The sequence below is a fragment of the Bos mutus genome, chromosome 7 (assembly GCF_027580195.1).
Source record: "Bos mutus isolate GX-2022 chromosome 7, NWIPB_WYAK_1.1, whole genome shotgun sequence".
In the NCBI taxonomy this organism is placed as follows: domain Eukaryota; kingdom Metazoa; phylum Chordata; class Mammalia; order Artiodactyla; family Bovidae; genus Bos; species Bos mutus.
This window is the reverse complement of record NC_091623.1, coordinates 81,904,012-81,923,945: the sequence shown is the minus strand read 5'-3', so window position 1 is coordinate 81,923,945 and position 19,934 is coordinate 81,904,012. Positions and strand designations below refer to the sequence as shown.

The window sequence follows — 19,934 nt, the reverse complement described above, 5'->3', positions numbered from 1 at the left end:
AAGTGACGTGTTTTGCTTTATAAGTCAATCAAGCTCATCTTATTTTGTAGAACAGCTTTTTTCATTGAGTCATTTCATTGTTTAGGAGGGATATAACATTGCTATCATTTTAAAGCTTTTTGAATACATATTGTTAGAGCCTCAGTGTGAACTACATTTTCAAGACCTGGCATAAAGATGTTTACTAAATGATCATACCACTGAAACACAGACAAGATCCATCTAGCTTGCTTCATAGGGTGGTTGGCTGGAGAGTGGCTTCTCAAGAATTAATAAAATATTCATATTCGTATTGAAAAGCAGAGGCAATACTTTGTCAACAAAGGTCTGTCTAGTCAAGGCTATGGTTTTTCCTTTGGTCATGTATGGATGTGAGAGTTGAACTGTGAAGAAAGCTGAGCCGAAGAATTGATGCTTTTGAACTGTGGTGTTGGAGAAGACTCTTGAGAGTCCCTTGGACTGCAAGGAGATCCAACCAGTCCATTCTAGAGGAGATCAGTCCTGGGTGTTCTTTGGAAGGAATGATGCTATGACTGAAACTCCAAACCTTTGGGCACCTCATGCGAAGAGTTGACTCATTGGAAAAGACTGTGATGCTGGGAGGGATTGGGGGCAGGAGGAGAAGGGGATGAGAGAGGATGAGATGGCTGGATGGCATCACCAACTTGACGGATGTGAGTTTGAATGAATTCCAGGAGTTGGTGATGGACAGGGAGGCCTGGTGTGCTGCAATTGATGGAGTCACAAAGAGTCGGACACGACTGAGTGACTGAACTGAACTGAAGTCATATTCAATATATTGATTCTTTCAATCCAAGAATATGGTAATTTGTTCATCTGTATCATCTTTGATTTCTTTCATTAGTGTTTTATTAGTTTCTCTACTTGAAGAGATTCATCCATCTAAGCCATTTTTCCATCTCTTTTCTATTTGTTTGTTTGTTTCAGCATAAGATCAAATTTGGGGGAATCTTCCAAGGCAAAATGAACCCTGGATTAGCATATTAGTGAGGATGAGATTTACTTACATGAACATCTATGAAGGATACAGTTTTCACTTTGCACTGGCACTACAAGGACATACAGTAACCTATTCTTAATCTTTGTCAATTACAAAATCACCCAAAAATGATCCCAGCACATTCTAAGCTTTTGATTGCAAAACAAAATAAACACTAGGTGAATAAAAATTTATTTGTCATATTTTAGTGCCTTACACATAAGAAGGAAGTTAAAATTAAGTAGGTAAATGGACGGACAGTCCTTAGTGAGTGTGGTCTTTTTAAATAAACATTCTGTTGTATCAGGATCCTGTATCTATTAAAGCTTCTCAAATAACCAAAAGATAATTAATAGAAAAAATATTACCAGTCTACTAGATGAAAACTTTTACAATAGGAAAATTGACCAAGGGAGCTGATTTAACTAACAAAAGGTCTTGATTTATTCATGTTTTGTTTCATAAGTCATTTTATTAGGCAATAAATGGAAGTTACTAAAGGATTGTAGCAATATCTATCTTAATAATAATAGAAGTCAAATCTAATCAATCAGTAAATAGTTAGTGATTTCCAGACACATAATGAACTCTACATGAATAAAATTATGATAACAGTTTAAATTTAGAGATTAGAGAACACAGACATTTATAAAAGATAACAAAGAATACTGAACCCCAAACCCAACTGAATTATCCTTACAAAAGTTTTCTAAATGGAGGTGCTACATAGACTATAGTCATCAGAAAATATTTAATTTGTATTGAACATTTGACTTTAAATCAACAAGGACATGAAAATTATTCCTCGCATTTTCTATTCAAAAGTTTGTCAGAAATACAGACACAAAAGGCACATGAAAATATGTAACATAAAAATATCCATTCAGGACTTTCAAAGGGATGTTTGGACTGACTGGAATTGGATTTATAATGCTACCAGAAGAAAATGCTTTCTGAGAGATGTCTGTCAGTTAATCCAGACAAGTGAGTTGGCTGTTGCTGAGATACTGGCTGTGTTCAGCTACAGTTCTTAAGTGTTGGTGTCAAAAGAATTATTTTGCCTGATATAATCCAGGATTGTGAAAATGATAGTGAATATTTTTCAGAACCAACAATATATTTTCTAGAATTACTGTGTGCCAGTAGCCACAGTACCAAGAAAGTTTGTACCCAGATCCTTCTAGTACTTCTTGGACACATCCCCTGCTCTGACTTTCTGGGAGTATGTACATCTCCCCTGTATTCTTCTTAGAGCTGTAGCCACATCTTTATTTCTCAAGCTGTAGATGAGTGGGTTGAGCATTGGAGTGAGTATGGTGTAGAAGGCAGATACAACCTTGTCTTTCTCTGGTGTGTGATATGATTGGGGCAGCACATTGGTGTAGAAGGCTGCCCCATAGAAAATGATCACCACCACAATATGGGATGAACAGGTAGCAAAGGCTTTGCGCCGGCCCTCAGCAGAGTTCATCTGATGCACTGTGAGCAGGATGCGTGTGTAGGAAACAGAGATGATGGATATAGGGATGAGCAGCATCAGCACACAGCAGGCATACATCAGGGTCTGGTAGAGTGATGTGTCAATACAAGACAGCTTCAGTACTGCTGGGATCTCACAGAAAAAGTGATTGATCTCTCGGGACCCACAGTAAGGGAAGCTCATGGTAAAGGGAGTCAGCATGAACCCATCCAAGGAGCCACCAACCCAGGAACCCACCACCATAAACAAGCAAATCCTGCGGTTCATGAGGAGAGGATATCGAAGAGGGTTGCACACAGCCACATACCTGTCATAGGCCATAAGGCCCAGCAAGAAGAATTCCCCTCCAATCAGGGTCAGGTAGAGGAAGATCTGAAGTGCACAGCCCAGGAAGGAGATGGTCTTTTCCTTGGACAAGAGATCTTGCAACATCTTGGGGACAGTGATGCAGATGTAGACAGTGTCCATGATGGACAGTTGGCTAAGCAGGAAGTACATGGGCGTGTGGAGGTGGGAGTCTGTGTGAATGAGCAGAATCATGACCATGTTGGCTGTTACAGCCACCAGAAAGATGGAGAAGACCACTGCAAAGATAAACCCAGGGAATGTGGGATGTGTGATGAGGCCCAAGAGGATGAAGTCAGTGGAATTTTGAAGAACCGTCTCCATGTTTACAGCACATAATAGCTCCTAGAACTGCAAAGACAGGAAGTTGTTAGGTTAATTAATAATCCAAAATTTAGGGAGGGCCTACCATGGATAGTATGTCAGAAGCAGAGTGAGATAAAGGAAAGAACATCAGTTCAGAATCATATTGAATCTGTCTTGGTATTTCCAACCAGTCCATTCTGAAGGAGATTAGCCCTGGGATTTCTTTGGAAGGAATGATGCTAAAGCTGAAACCAGTGCTTTGGCTACCTCATGCAAAGAGTTGACTCACTGGAAAAGACTCTGATGCTGGGAGAGATTGGGGGCAGGAGGAGAAGGGGATGACAGAGGATGAGCTGGCTGGATGGCATCACTGACTCAATGGACGTGAGTCTAAGTGAACTCTGGGAGTTGGTGATGGACAGGGAGGCCTGGAGTGCTGCGATTCATGGGGTTGCAAAGAGTCGGACACGACTGAGCAACTGAACTGACTGACCATTGGACAGAAAAATTAATCTATAAACTAACTCAATTTCATCACTTGTGAAAAGTTATCATAGGTCTATATCTCTGTAGGCTGATATAAGATATAAATGTAATAATTTATACAGTATCATTTTCAAATTTTTCTTTATTTTTATTTTGAACTATCTTCTGTATATATTTTATAATCTTATTTTAGAATAAAAATTTCTCCAGTTTGATAACTGTGCCTTACCCTTCATATTGCCTTGCAATCAATATGTATGGGTAGATTAAATTTAAATTGCACTCTGCCATTTAATATTGCATTGTTAACATCATGCACATCCATTTGTGATTTCATAAACTTATAAAAAATAAGCATGAAGCCAATAAATTTACATAATTTGGCTGTTGTTATAATTAAGCTGCTTTGATCAGGAATTAACAAGGCAATACTACAAACTTTAATTAATGGTCAATATCTGTGGCCTATGGTTAGATGTTTTTCTGCCAAGGAAGTTCATATTTTAGGCACAGGTCATTTTAAGTATTTGGATCCATTTTTTTCTCACAGAATAATATAGGGTCATAAATCTCAAATGAGTATCACCTTAAATGTATTCTACAAGCAAGGCTTTGGGTTCTTCAACACTGTGATCTTTCTGATTGACACCACTGAGTGGACTGAGATTTTATCACTTAGAATGGCCTCATATCATTTCATAGTGACCTAAGCAACTTTTTAATTATTGTTCAGCCAAACATTAACAGTTTTTCTGACATTCTGAAATTATGAAAATTTTATATTGTCATAGGAATCCATTACTACTTGATTTGTTTTTCATTTTTAATTCCTTAACAATTATATTTCTACATTGTTATCTATCCTCTATGTTTATAAGTAAAGGCAACTCTAGATGGAAATGAGATTCCTGAATTTAGAGGGGAAAAACTCAGTTGAACTAGATGGAATGAACTCTTGCATCTTTTATTCTTGAGAGATGTAAAAGCGCACTTCTTAGATATATTCAGGAACATGGAGGAATGAGTTTATTATTACCATTGTTTTATAGTGTACATTTCTGCAGTGTACATCTCTTCATTTTAGTGACAGAATTACTGAAGAAGTATATTTCAATAAAATATATTAGTTACTAATACTTTATCTGGATTTTTAAATAAATATATAGTCTTTGAGGTATTAAGAATGAATTAATCTTTATGCTGAAGCAGAACTATTAGGAACAATACTGGGACTTTTTCTGAGTGTTTATTAAAGATGTAATTACATTATAGACTAGGTAAATGAGCAAAATTCCAGAGGAAGAAAGTAAAAAGCAATTTTATGTTGGTCTGTGTTGAAACTTTAATATACCTTTTCAATTGAGAAGGAGAAAAACAAATGCTTGGGTAAACCAGCATAAACCTTACCTAAATATCAAATATCAGCTTTCAATAAGTTTGATAAAAGTCAGCTACTTCTGCCTTTTTAAATATGTGAAAGATTTACTTGTGAAAGCCACAGCTCTGAATCATAGACACAGAAATTAAATTTAAGATGTTAGAATTAAAACTGTGTTTATGGAGCTCTGCAATAACTGGTTGGGATAAAAATATTCATGCTGGTAGACAATAACTTTATCTTGATCAACAATCCTTTTTTTCACTTAAGCACATTGTAGATTTTATGTGCACTACTGACAGTATCAAATCCACTCCTAATCATCACTTTGAAAATACACTGAAAAACTGAGATAGCCAAATAATCTGAAAATTGCCTAAGGAAAACTTGCTTTGCAATCAAAATATGGGTCAGAGAAATTTATTTCACACATACACTCAGACTGGAGTCTACAGAATATGAAAAATAGTAAATCATTCTCATTGCCTCAGAAATCTTTGATTAAGGAACGCAACTTCTTCAAACTCCAGATCCTTTCTTAGAGTAGATCCCAGAATGTTAAAATATATTAATAAAACTGAAGGAGGACAAGGATATGTTGTAAACTAACTTTATTTCTAAAACAATCAGAGTTTCAGTGAATAAAAGAACCTCAATTTGGATCCAAGCTGCTTCTCTGTGTATATGTGAGTGTGTGTGTATGTGTGTGTAAGAGAGAGAATATTTAAGAGTAGGGAAGAGATCCTGTTAGAGGAATAGCATACTAAGAGGCTTAGCACAAAGGTGTATGTGTTACTTTTGTCAGTGAATCAAATATAAAAAACTAATGTGACACACGATCAAAATATGTAGTTAACATTGTACTGTGGAATGTTTGACATGGCAACATCTACACTATGAGCACAATGACATGTCATGATGTAATCTATTTGCATCAGTTCCCAGTATCTAATTTTAACATTAGTGTTAACGCTATTGACTACTGTTTAATGTAATGTGTGATTTGGTTTACACATACTAGATACTGGATTACATTCCCCGTTAGGTAACCTTTCTACCACTATCATCATTATTCCCTAGTCTCAAGTTTTCTACCATTTCCTTCTTTAATTACAATCCTTCTAAAAATTAGAAGAAAAAATGAAACCTTGTATCTGCATGGCCCCAGGTTCAGGCTTTTCTGTTGTTCAAGACAGAGAATGCCCCACCTCCAGAACTGACATAACATCACCTAGTATAGTTCCATAACCACCTGGTATGGCAGAGGCTAAGGTATGGGCCTGGTAGGCTGCAGTCCATGGGGTTGCTAAGAGTCGGACACAACTGAGCGACTTCACTTTCACTTTTCACTTTCATGCATTGGAGAAGGAAATGGCAACCCGCTCCAGTGTTCTTGCCTGGAGAATCCCAGGGACGGGGGAGCCTGGTGGGCTGCCGTCTCTGGGGTCACACAGAGTCAGACACGACTGAAGTGACTTAGCAGCAGCAGCAGCTGCAGCAGCAGGGTATGGGAAGATCCAGCCAAAGTAAGAAGAGCACTGTGAATGGAGACTCTGGATCTCTGCCATGGGAAAGGATGGGTAAGTTCTGCAAGAGGCTTTGATTTTTTTCTCTGATATGCCATGTGGAAAGTAAAGGTAAGGAAATGAAAGAGGGTTCCTGTGCAAGGTGCTAGCTGGTAGAACCTGAACATTTCAGGACAATAAGACTGAAATTATTCTGAGAGAAGCCACAGAAGTCTGGACACAATTCAGATCCTTGCAACATCTTGTAAAAATAGGCCTTCAAGTGAGATCAGGGAGAAGGATTACCGAAGATAAGGAGGTCTTGGACCAATCCTTTCTGATTCACTGTATGTACAATTGACAGGGAGAAGGTCTGATTCCAGATAGTTTAGTTTTCATATCAAAGACATTCTAAGACTTGTGCTATCTCTAATAACTGACTAGTCCAGGGAGGGGCAGTCTCTCCACAGCTAGAAATGTTAAGATGTCAAAACATCATAAGGTACAGAAGATTTAAATATGTACATATATTTAATCATAAAGTGTTAGTTCTAATACCAGGTGCCAAGTTACCTAAAGCACACTGCTAAGGGTATACCCTGATGCTGGGAGAGATTGACGGCAGAAGGAGAAGGGGACAACAAGATTTGAGATGGCTGGATGTGACCACCGACTCGATGGACATGAGTTTGAGTATGCTCCAGGAGTTGGTGATGCATAGGGAAGCCTGGAGTGCTGCAGTCCATGCGGTCTTAAAAGAGTTGGACACAATTGAGCGACTAAAAACTGACTGAACTGGAAACAATAAGTACATCTGGCTTCCTGGAATATTGTATGAAGGGTCTAAATTTAAAGCTGTCAGATGCCAGGACAGCTACTTATTTTGATTAATAGAGATATATCCTGAGTAGTGGTGTCAGTTTGTGCAGAGGTAAACAGAAATCAAAGAATCAGGCACAGGGGACATCTACTCTCTACTCTGCTAGTGCTATAGGGGAGTAAAGAATCAGAGGAAAGGAACAACTGTACAAGACCAGAAATGACAGAGGAACATAAAAAGCTGATACCTGTAGCTCTAAATGTAACGTGCTCATTATTGCATGATGCGATCTAAGTTTCTGACATGTAGACACAATCCTATTCTGCTTCAGTGATTCAGCCCAGTGGTCTCTGATAGGACCATGGTAAAATCTTTTAAGGGAATTTCTTTAAGAAATGCTGCTTGTCTATTAAAAAAAAATAGATTTTATCTTTTGAGCACTATGAGAGCATATGACCATGCCTATGGAGTAAGGAAGGGAGAAGGGAGCTTAGAAAATAATAATAATAATAAAGAGAAATAATTCAATATATTTCAATCTCCCTCTAAGGACGCAAAAACCTCTACCCACACTTTTTTCCATACAAAAAGGTTAACTCTTGCCTTAAAAATATTCAGACAGAAAAAATAAATAAATAAAAAATATTCAGAGGGCAATCCATGCTTTTCATTAGTAATACATATCTTAGACATTAAAGTCTAAAAATTACTCATCATGAATACTAAGCTAGATCTTTCAACCATCAGCTTTTACATGCCCTTTTTCTCTTTAGTAAATTCATTCAAGCACCCATAAACTAATACTAGATTCCCCTATGCTTCCTATTTCATGCTAAAGTATCCCTTTTCTGAGAACTGAATGTACAAATTTATCCTTCTTAAACCTGAAGATAGTTTCTAATAGTCTTAGAGTGATGCCTAAAGAAAACATTATAGTGTATGGGAAATGTTCTATTTGGTTTCCATGAAATTATTTACTCTTACCTCAGAGCAATTGAGTCCAGACCTTAGTTAGGCAACATTGAAATGGCAGCCTTTTAAAATACTTGGATATGAGGGTGGGACTAAGACAAAAGTAAGTGTTTAATTAACATTGGATCTCAGCATCTTGCAGGAGAAATCCCTAGGTTAGTAATTAATCTATATTTACTGGGCTCACCTCGTGCATAAGAGGAAGACCAGCCAAAGTCCAATCCTTTTACCAGAGAGTCTATTCTTTTCCAAAGCAAAAGTTATAATTACTTCTTGAGATTTTTTTCATAAAACTACTTATCTAACCCTGGCATCTCTTAAGAATAAAAAAAGCATGTAATGTAGAGATGAAAGTAAAGATCATTCTAAAGTTAAAACTTCTGTTGTGATCTCTCCATTTTCATTTCTAATTTTATTGATTTGATTTTTCTCCCTTTGTTTCTTGATGAGTCTGGCTAATGTTTTGTCAATTTTATTTATCCTCTCAAAGAACCAGCTTTTGGCTTTGTTGATTTTTGCTATGGTCTCTTTTGTTTCTTTTGCATTTATTTCTGCCCTAATTTTTAAGATTTCTTTCCTTCTACTAACCCTGAAGTTCTTCATTTCTCCCTTTTCTAGTTGCTTTAGGTGTAGAGTTAGGTTATTTATTTGACTTTTTTCTTGTTTCTTAAGGTATGCCTGTATTGCTATGAATCTTCCCCATGGCACTGCTTTTACGGTGTCCCACAGGTTTTGGGTTGTTGTGTTTTCATTTTCATTCATTTCTATGCATATTTTGATTTCTTTCATGATTTTTTGGTTATTCAGCAGCGTGTTGTTCAGCCTCCATACAGTTTTTCTTCTGTAATTGAGATCTAATCTTACTGCATTGTGGTCAGAAAAGATGCTTGGAATGATTTCAATTTTTTTGAATTTACCAAGACTAGATTTATCACATGTGATAAAATTTTCCAGCCATTTAGAGTGCTATTCAATAACTACCTAATGCTTCTTAAAGAATAGTTTATATCACTTATCAACAAATATAAAAGTCCTTTAATTTGGAAATAGAATTATTTGAATATCCTTTTCCTTCCAGTGTGATGTAGCTCAATACAGAGCCACCAATGGTTTACAACCAGGTACTGATGTCCCCAGAGAAGGAAATGGCAACCCACTCCAGTATTCTTGCCTGGAGAATCCTGTGGACAGAGGCACCTGGTGAGCTGTTGTCCATGGGGTTGCACAGAGTCGGACATGACTGAAGCGACTTAGCAGCAGCAGCAGTAGCATTGATGTCCCCAACGCTAAATGGGTCTGATAATACCTGAGCAGGTATAGCCACCAGGAAATTGATTTGGCAGTCAACAACCACCTCAATTTACCCCAATGACTACCATTTTTTTTTTTTTGATGTCCATGTCAGGAAAATGGTTGAGAAGTGCTGCTATAACAAGCTGGTCTTCTATTATTATTACCAAGTTTACAAAGGAAAATAACACAGCTTCTGAACATGACAATTTTTGTTGGTAAAGTATCAGAGTCTAAATTATTTATATATGATAGATATTTTGTAACTTCTCAAGGTTTTCTTTCTTTTTTTCTTGCTCATCTTTCTCTTTTAGCTCTTTTCCTACTAATACCCTTTATCTCCTTTAGCCTTTTCCAGTAACAGTCCTTATACAGAGGTAGAAATAGACCTATATTTTAAGATAGTAATTCTTAAATTCTAGATGTTTTGTTTAACCTCAGATAATTTTGTTTGCCTACCCCATTCCAAAGTGCTACCTGGCATTTAGAGTGAATTCTTCTTGGACACGTGTATACCTGTGGCAGATTCATGTTGATATATGGCAAAACCAATACAATATTGTAAAGTTAAAAAATAAGATAAAATAAAAAAAAAGAGAATGAAGTAAGATAGAACATACAATACTGAACTAAGGGCCTTGTTCAAAGCAGATGCTGATAAGCAGTTCTTTCTTCTTGTCCTTCATTATTTTCTTTTCCACCATTTGTAGTAAATGAGTTATTTACTGCTTAAGTCCTAAATAAATAATTGTTTAATGACACAAAAAATCCCAGTATTTATCACGATAAGACCTAAATTAATATATTTTTAGGAAGCTCTTTCTAAATTTCTAAAGAGTTAGTTCTCTGCTGATGTTCTTGAAAGACAGAGGCACATATCAGGTTCCCTAACTGGAACTTCATACATGGAAGAAAAAAGTGTGAGGATACTGAGAGACCTAGTGGGAAAAATTCCAAAGCTGCCAGAATATTTAATCTAAATGACTCATAAATCACATAATTCACCCATCTTCTTGGGAGAATGATTAAAAACAAAGCCTCAGAGGATATGCTAAATATCCATGAAACTAGAATAAGGATACCTCGATTGCAACCGCAGTTCTACCATTTCCCATATGTCTTTGGGAAGGGGATTCTGTTCTCAGGGTTTGTTTTTCCATCTATTAAATGAAAAGGTTTGGCACAATCATCTCTAAGATTACTTCAGACTCAAATTTTCTATGATGCAGAATTCAAGTAATGTTTCCTTCTTTTCCTTTTTAATTCTCATTATTTTATTATGTTTACTTCATCTTTAATAATCCCTCACTATAACCAAAATAGACTTAATATTATCTATTGTTTACAAATAAGACAGTGAAGAAAATAATGTTTAGAGTATTTCTATTTCTCTTGAGATTATGGAAGATGCTCTGGGATATCTCTAAACAAAGACTGGGAGTTACTAAAATATAAGTCTATACTTTCGGAGAAGGCAATGGCACCCCACTCCAGTACTCCTGCCTGGAAAATCCCATGTCCATGGGGTCGCTGAGGGTCGGACACGACTGAACGACTTCACTTTCACTTTTCACTTTCATGCGTTGGAGAAGGAAATGGCAACCCACTCCAGTGTTCTTGCCTTGAGAATCCCGGGGACGGGGGAGCCTGGTGGGCTGCCGTCTATGGGGTCACACAGAGTCGGACACGACTGAAGTGACTTAGCAGCAGTAGCAGGAGCAGCAAGTCTATACTTTAAGTAAAAAATTGTTGATTCAAATATCAAAGAAGCAGTCATAAGCAGATGACAGAACTTACCCAGAGCACACGTGAAGGATCAGACATGTAAGACAGAAAGAATGCCCAATCATAAGCTGAGAATGAGGTCTCTGCTTCTCTGCTTAGAGATGCAAACAACTTTCTCTAAATTTACCTTGCTCACTGTGGAACAGTAGATTCTCAATGCTGGGGAAAATCCATTTATTTTATTTTACTTTTTAATTTCTCCAGACTATAACTTTCTTTTTTTATTTACATTTTAATTTTATAATGGATCATAGTTGATTAACAACATTGTGTTAGTTTCAGTGATTCAAAAAAGTGATTCAGTAATATCGAATACATATACATGTATCCTTTTTTGAACTCTTAGACTAAAAATTATGTTGAAATAGCAGAACTAAAGAGGCCTATAGAGTACACAATTAAGAAAGTACTATTAGATTTGTCTACATTTTCCATTATGCAAACCTTCTGGCTACAGTTAAATACATCTAACCAAGACAAACACATCTATGTTAAGTAGTTTCTATTAAAATTCTCTCTATATTAAAACCTCATCTTCTCTTTCATTTTATTGCCAGCACACTACAGAAGCCCATTTTAAAAGTCCCTGAAATCCCCAAACCCCTAGCTATCCTAGTAATCTATAATAATTAAAATCCCATGATTCACTAGAGAAGAACAGCATCACTACCAAGAGCAATGAGAGCTGGAGCATAGTCAATAAAACAATAAGTTGGGAATAGATAAAGTGCAAGAGCAAGGGAGAGAGAAAAAAAAAGAGGAATGTGTTTGGGAAGTAAGAATTGTTAGGAATAGAAGAGGGAGAGGTATAAATTAAGGAAGAGAAAGAATTTGTAGAAAAAAAAGGAGAGAAAAAGCAAAAATTGAAGAAAAGAAGATCCTACTATGTCCAAATATGCCTTGGATTTGCTAACACTACAGTATAGGGGAGAAACTGGACTGATGTTGAAAACAAATGCATTATAAGACATGTGACATTTATTTTATTTATTCAGTTTATATCGTCTGAGTGACAACTATAAGTGTCACTAAGCTGGAAAGTGTCAGGCAAATGTAATGTCCTTGGTTCTGTCTCATCTAGACAAAAATTTGAAGCAATGGACATTAAAGCCTGTGGTGCATCACAGCTCTTGGACAGACCATGTTATAGTTCTCGGGTTTTGAACAGATCAGTGTTAACAGCTCCATGTTACAGCTCAATTTTATTTAGAAAATAGCAGGAAAATACACCCTCAAGGTGTGGGGGCATGCCAACACAAAGATGAGAAGAGAAGAGAGGGCCCCCGGCCCTTCGGCTCCTCTTTTTATATGTTTTTTCCAACCCCCTGGGCCTGCCCTATGTAAATTGGGCTAGCCAGGAGTGCTGTTTGTTCTACCTGAGGTCCTCACTCCGGTCCTTGGAACTTCCTTTGTTCTATTTTCGCTGGCTTTTCCCTTCCTTGTCTTTTAGCCCAGCCATTCTGGACTCCTATGCCTATTCTAACTACCTAACAAAAGAAAAGTAAATATTCTCTGGCTCCTTTTAATTTACCATGTGGAAAAAGAAAGTGATCAACCCCTACACAGGTGGCTATATAGTTCTCTTTCAAGAAGCGTTCTTCATATAGGGTGTTCTTGCTTGTTTTCTTCAGCTTCTGAAGTCAGGTAGAATTTAGTGTGAAGTGAAGTTAGGATATCTGTCCTCTCATGATACACTAGAGGCAATGACCATTGTTTTTGAGAGAGTTAATTTAGGTAGATTGATAAAGAGTCAGAGGCCCTCAAGGAGAAGAGGTCCAGGATCCTCCAGGAGGAGAAAGGGGCCTGGGGCTCTCAAGGAGGAGAAAAGGATAAATGTTTTTTTTTTTTCTACATTCTTTCCTCTTAGTCAAATAAAATGCTTTTTCTTTAAGCCCAGAGCTAATGGCTCAAGAGCATGTTTTCCCTTAAACTCTGTACTAAAGATTATATAACAACAATGCATCTTACTCAAGGACATGTTTCTCCTTTTTAACAAGAACCTTCTGACTAATCTTGTTATCTTAAGACATTTGTTTCAAGAGTGGGTCTGTTAAGATCTTTTTATTATTAGTTCTAATCTTGTTAATTTAAGGTGTCTGTTGTGGGAGTCAGTCTGGTAAAAGTATATAAGGCCTTGATAAGACTAGCAAGGGGGGCACACTCCATCCCCCTTCTAATGGCTATGTCAGAAGTTTTTTCTGTCCTTTTTCACTTTAATAAAACTCTGCTACACAAAAGCTCTTGAGTGATCAAGCCTGGTCCCTGAACCTGAAGCTAAATCTTCAGAGATCACAAATCTGACATTGTTCACTGTAAGCTATCTGTGGACAGACTAACATCAGTCCTTGAAACAGTTTCTGAATGTTTTAATAAAGGTCTTATGTTAGAGTTAGGGGACATTAATCACCTCTGTTACCTCATCTCTGCAAGAGGAAATTCTATGTTAAGTACAATTCAAGAGACAAGACCACTTCTGGTATAGAAATGGGTGAAGAAAGCAGGTTTCACTGCCTCTTCTCTATAGTGTTGTGTCAGTTATAATAATACATCATGGCATATAGCACCTTCCAAAGCTAAAGTTGCTTTGCACCGGTTATATCGTGTTCTTTTAAAATTATTCCTCTGAGGTAAGAATTAAGTTAGAATGTTCTAATTTAATACCTTGAAAAAGAGGATTTCAAGAAATTAAATTAATCTGTTCAACCAGACATAGAGAGGTTGAAAAAACTAATTTCATGTCTGTAATTAGAGTTTAATAAGGGTTATAATACCAAGGCATCTTTTTAAATGTGAGTGCAATTTTTCTAATCTATATCTTTTCTATCCAGAAGCTATTTGTAAAGCATATTCACTATTCCTATATCATAAAAAGCCAAAATTTCCAATCTTGGCAAGAATCATTCTCTTCATGACACAAATGTTAGAAAATGAATTCCAAGGACTAGTTTGAAGGTTTCTAGGAAATTTAGATAAAATGGTGGAGTCTTTAAAAGTTGACTCCAACTTCTGGTTATAATATAGGTGTTATTGAGAGAAAATAGGACAAATTTTTACATTTAGGTATACTAAACAATATTATTTTTCACCCACATGGAAATGCAACATAGAAAAGTGAGATGCATTAGAAAGTTCTCTAATGATATGTTCCTCCTTTTTTCCAAGATGTAGAAGCATTGGATTTTCTGAAACATATGTCAATTCTCAGCTGACTTATACATATTCAGACCACTCTGATATTAATAAAATTTTAAATGAGCTTACACATAATTGCATTCTCATTTTAGTAATGCAAAATGTTTTCTTTTTAGAAAATTAAGTCTAAGATGAGCAAACCTGAAGATATAAAGGTAGAAAGACAGAAAGACTGAGGACTCAAAATAGAAGGAGTTTGGTCAAGTAGGGAAAAGCATATAAAAGAAAAAAGATGATGAAAAATAAAATTTTCTACTTCAGAAGACTATTGGTTAACCACAATTATTCAAGTAATTAAATTATTAAATAAAATAATTATAACTAAATTAAAATATTATAAAATAGAAAATAAGGAGTAGTATATATTAATTTTTAAAAGAATAAATCAACATTTAACTCTCAAAGGAGTTCCATTCTTTTGCATGAAAATCTTTCAAATGAAATATATTAGATCATCAGGCAATTTAAATACAGCGAAAAAGATATGATTTCAAACTGCCCTGGATGTTCCTATTAAATTATATCATTAGGAAGGATAGAAAATGTAGAAGCCATCCATGTTTACCAGTCTCAAAAGCACATTGGTCCATTATTCTGAGATTATTTTAGCAAAACTTCATGGGAAAAAAAGTAAAGGTACTGGTCTCTTCCAGAAATTGATGTTTACTATTGTGTCTACTAGCCATGTTAATAGAATTCAGTTGAAAAATTGATTACATAAAGTCAAACCAATTTTTAAAATAATGATACTGCCAATATTGGCTTGATTGAATTAAATGTTTTGGAAGGCTAAAAACATCATTTGTAAAAAATTCAATTAGTTATTAAAATAGCATTTGAATACAATCAAAATAATATTGGACATATTGGTTCTTTGAAGTAGTCAATTTGTATGATGTCTAAAAAGAAACTGTGATGAGAAGCTAGAGGAATAGCAGAAGATTAGCATTTCTTTTGCCATGACTGACCATGGCAGGAAACAAACATCTGTTCAGTGGGATGCAAAATTTGTAGAAAGCGTATGGGTGGAACCGTCTACTGAAACCCCTATTTTATTCCAGTTCCATTCAACACCTTTGTAGAATCCTCTTATGTTTCAAAAGATGATGAAAATCTTCAAAATGCTACTGTAGGCTTTCTAAATCCCAGGATGCCTCACAGTTGCTGGCATGTGGATGACCTGCTATTTCCAGGCAGACAATGTTTAAATCCAAAGATGACAAGTCCTATATCCTCTTCTCCAAACCTCTAGCAGCAAATGCAGTTTCTCTGGAAGGTGGTTACCTTCCTGAGGATGAGCACCTTCCCAGAACTTTCTGTAGGGCCCCTGTGACATCTTTGTTCCTGAGACTGTAAATAAGTGGGTTGAGCAAGGGAGTAAGGATAGTGTAGAAGGCAGACACAGCCTTGTCCTGCTCAGGAGTATGGTAAGAGTGAGGTAGCACATAGGTGTACATGGCAGCCCCATAAAAGAGACTGACAACTACCATGTGTGAGGAGCAAGTGGCCACTGCCTTTTTTCTCCCTTCCGCCTCATTCATTCTGTAAACAGTAATGAGAATCCTTGTATAAGAGGCTGAGATGACAGAGAAAGGAATGAGGAGCATCATGATGCAGCAGACATACATGGCTGTCTCATAAGCTGATGTATCCATACAGGAGAGCTTCAGAAGAGCAGGTACCTCACAGAAGAAGTGATTTATTTCCCGAGAAGCACAGAAAGGGAACTGCATGGTGACTGGTGTAAGTAAGAAGCCATCTATGGACCCTCCCAGCCAGGCTGCCACCACAATCAACAAGCAGACTTTGCGGTTCATAAGCACAGGATAGCGCAGAGGATTGCAGATGGCAACATAGCGGTCATAGGACATGAGTCCTAGAAGGAAGAACTCAGCTCCTGCCAAGGTCAAATAGAGAAAGTGCTGGGCAGTGCATCCTGCAAAGGAAATGGCCCTTTGGTCTACCATTTGGTCAACCAGCATCTTGGGCACAATGGTGGAAATGTACAAGATATCCATGATGGAAAGCTGGCTGAGCAGGAAGTACATGGGAGTGTGGAGGCGGGAGTCCAGGTGGATGAGAATGATCATCATTGTGTTGCTGGCTACTGAGATGACAAATACCAGAACGATAAGGGCAAAGAGAAGCCAGGGGAAACGTGTGTTGCTGAACAAGCCCAAGAGGACAAAGTCCGCATACATGGAAGAATTGCTCCACTCCATAACTCTGTGGGATACACAAACGAGAGATGGATATAATAGGTAAAGTTGGACACATAAGGTAAATGTTGGGTTGCTTAAAGCCTGATGTGGCCACACAAAAATCAAGATAAATTAATCAAATCTCTTTGTGTTATAGTCCACTATTTCCAATACTTCCTGAGGTTGATTCCAATTATAGATTGTCTTAAGAAATTAGTTTTTAACCTTTGGGACCTAGGTAGACCCACCATCATTCAAAAAATTGAAAACTTTCAATTTCTTGGAAGACCAGCCACAGAAAGCTTATGTCACACTATGCCATCATTCATTCAAGGATGATATTCTTAATTTACTATTACTTTTTGACTCTGAGGTCACAAGAAAACAATTTTATGTCTGTTGGCTCAAGAATATTTATTTATTTACTTGTGCTCAAGCACAAACTTGCATTGAGATGGATATACATAAAACAGATAAAAATGAGATTTTGGACAGTATAGTTCCTCCCATGGACACAGCAAATCTACAGTCACATGTGGACTAAGTCCCTGTGAAAGGAACATAAAAATTAAAGGAACAATAGCCAAAGCAAAGGGTAAAAATACAGCATCAAGATGGATAGTAGACACAGATACATGATCATAGCAAAGGAAGAAACCATCACCCAGCAGTGGCAGTCAACAATTGAGAAGGATCACAAAGGTGTGTTTATAGGACCCTGTATAGGACAGAAAAGCCCCCAAAACACTTGATTTTAAAATAACAATGGGGAATACATCAAGGAAAGCTGTAAAATTACAGCAGATGGAAAATCTCTTCAAGGGTTTGCATGAAGACTTGACCCTAAAGCAGTCCAAAAACACCAGATTGAAATGTGCATAAACTTTATTACTAACCTTGAAGCATGTACTAGACAGACAGGAACTATTTGGGATTCTACTGGGGAACTAAAACATCAGTGGGAGTCGTTTTTGTGATCTCAGACTACCTTGCTAATACTGTTTTTGGCAAGCATTATTATTATTATTTTTCACTTTTTGGGTTACTTTAATAAAAATGCAGCAGGTAAAATCCTGTGGTGTAGAGAAGATAAAATTCCCATATCGCTAATTTGCATTTCCTCAGATCCAAATCCTTTGTGTCTCATAGTGTTTCTCTTTAACTGGATTCAGAAGTCCTGTGGCATAGGTGGTAGGGACATTTCCAAGCATTTCCTCTTTCTTGGGAAATAGCTTCTTCCTTCCTTCCTTCCATGTGAAAATGCTAGATGGGCCCATGATCTAGTCTAAACTTTCCTAGGTTACCCAGGGCTCATCTTATGCATCCTGTTCTTGCTCAGCCATACTCATTAGTTCATTCAGCAAGCATTTATTGTATGTGCTAGGTACTAAAAATATTAAAAATGATTAAGACACGGTCCGTTCACAGACTGGGGCGGTGAAGAGAGGACACTGAACCCCTTTCCAGATTGGGGCAGAATTTTAAAAATTCTTGTCCTGTTCCCTTGTAATCTTTTGGGGCTCCCACATGACACTGACTGTTCTTATTATGTGAGAGCAATTGAGCCTCAGGATACAGGCATTGGTGCTGAACATGTGATGGAAGGTTAATGTTACCAGTTAACTAAAATGTGGCTATTTCTGACATCAAACACCAAGAACAAAGTATATAAAATCAACACACAGAAATCCCTTGCATTCCTATACACTAATAATGAGAAAATAGAAATTAAGGAAAATTAATTAATAGAAATAAAGGAAACAATTCCATTCACCATTGCAAACGAAAAAGAATAAAATACGAGGAATATATCTATCTAAAGAAATTAAAGACCTATATATAGAAAACTATAAAACACTGGTGAAAGAAATCAAAGAGGATGCTAATAGATGGAGAAATATACCATGTTCATGGATTGGAAGAATCAATATAGTGAAAATGAGTATACTACCTAAAGCAATTTATAGATTCAATGCAATCCCTATCAAGCTACCAATGGTATTTTTCACAGAGCTAGAACAAATAATTTCACAATTTGTATGGAAATAAAAAAACCTCGAATAGCCAAAGCGATCTTGAGAAAGAAGAATGGGACTGGAGGAATCAACCTACCTGACTTCAGGCTCTACTACAAAGCCACAGTCATCAAGACAGTATGGTACTGGCACAAAGACAGAAATATAGATCAATGGAACAAAATAGAAAGCCCAGAGATAAATCCACGCACCTATGGACACCTTATCTTTGACAAAGGAGGCAAGAATATACAATGGATTAAAGACAATCTCTTTAACAAGTGGTGCTGGGAAATCTGGTCAACCACTTGTAAAAGAATGAAACTAGAACACTTTCTAACACCATACACAAAAATAAACTCAAAATAGATTAAAGATCTAAACACAAGACCAGAAACTATAAAACTCCTAGAGGAGAACATAGGCAAAACACCCTCCAACATACATCACAGCAGGATCCTCTATGACCCACCTCCCAGAATATTGGAAATAAAAGCAAAAATAAACAAATGGAACCTAATTAAACTTAAAAGCTTCTGCACAACAAAGGAAACTATAAGCAAGGTGAAAAGACAGCCTTCAGAATGGGAGAAAATAATAGCAAATGAAGCAACTGACAAACAACTAATCTCAAAAATATACTGGCAAGCATTATTTTGGACATTTCCATCTAACCTGCTGTCGCTAGTATGCATACCATACTGAGAGCCCCATCTACCCATGACTCCCATCTGGACCTCACAGCCAACTAAGCAATAGACAAAATCTCAGTAAAAGACCTAATAAAACAGAGATAACAAGTCTACATGCTGAAGAATTAAAAGTATTGGTGATAAAAATGTTCACCAAACTGAGGAAAAGAATGGATGAACAGAAAGCAGATTTCAACAAAGAGATAGAAAATTTTAAACATAAGTTATAACTGAATTAAAAAAAAAACATTAGATTAGTTCAACAGGAGTTGGACTATGTATAAGAACAAATCAGGAAGCTGGAAGACAAAGTTATGGGATTCACCCAGAAGGAGCAGCAAAACTGAAAAATAAATAAAAAGTGGATACCATAAGAGACCTTTGGGACAACATCAAACAGAATGATATTTGCATATAAAATCTCTGAAAGATAAGAGAAAGAACCAGAAAAAATATTTGAAGAAGTA

At 36.7% G+C, this 19,934-nt stretch overlaps 2 protein-coding genes across 2 annotated transcripts; both read right to left on the bottom strand.

The window, feature by feature from the left end:
* Positions 1-2,180: 2,180 nt before the first annotated feature.
* LOC102278058 (olfactory receptor 2T2) lies at positions 2,181-3,149 on the bottom strand. The gene has a single exon (XM_014478397.2). It carries the CDS (start codon positions 3,147-3,149, stop codon positions 2,181-2,183), a length of 969 nt encoding a protein of 322 aa, XP_014333883.2.
* A 12,690-nt stretch (positions 3,150-15,839) lies between these two features.
* Positions 15,840-16,781, bottom strand: LOC102275228 (olfactory receptor 2T27). The gene has a single exon (XM_005896328.2). The coding sequence runs from the start codon at positions 16,779-16,781 to the stop codon at positions 15,840-15,842; it is 942 nt and encodes a 313-aa protein (XP_005896390.2).
* Positions 16,782-19,934: the final 3,153 nt, after the last annotated feature.

Coding starts and splice junctions, on each gene's coding strand:
- LOC102278058 (XM_014478397.2), bottom strand. CDS start 3,149: ATGGAGACGGTTCTTCAAAATTCCACTGACTTCATCCTCTTGGGCCTC.
- LOC102275228 (XM_005896328.2), bottom strand. CDS start 16,781: ATGGAGTGGAGCAATTCTTCCATGTATGCGGACTTTGTCCTCTTGGGC.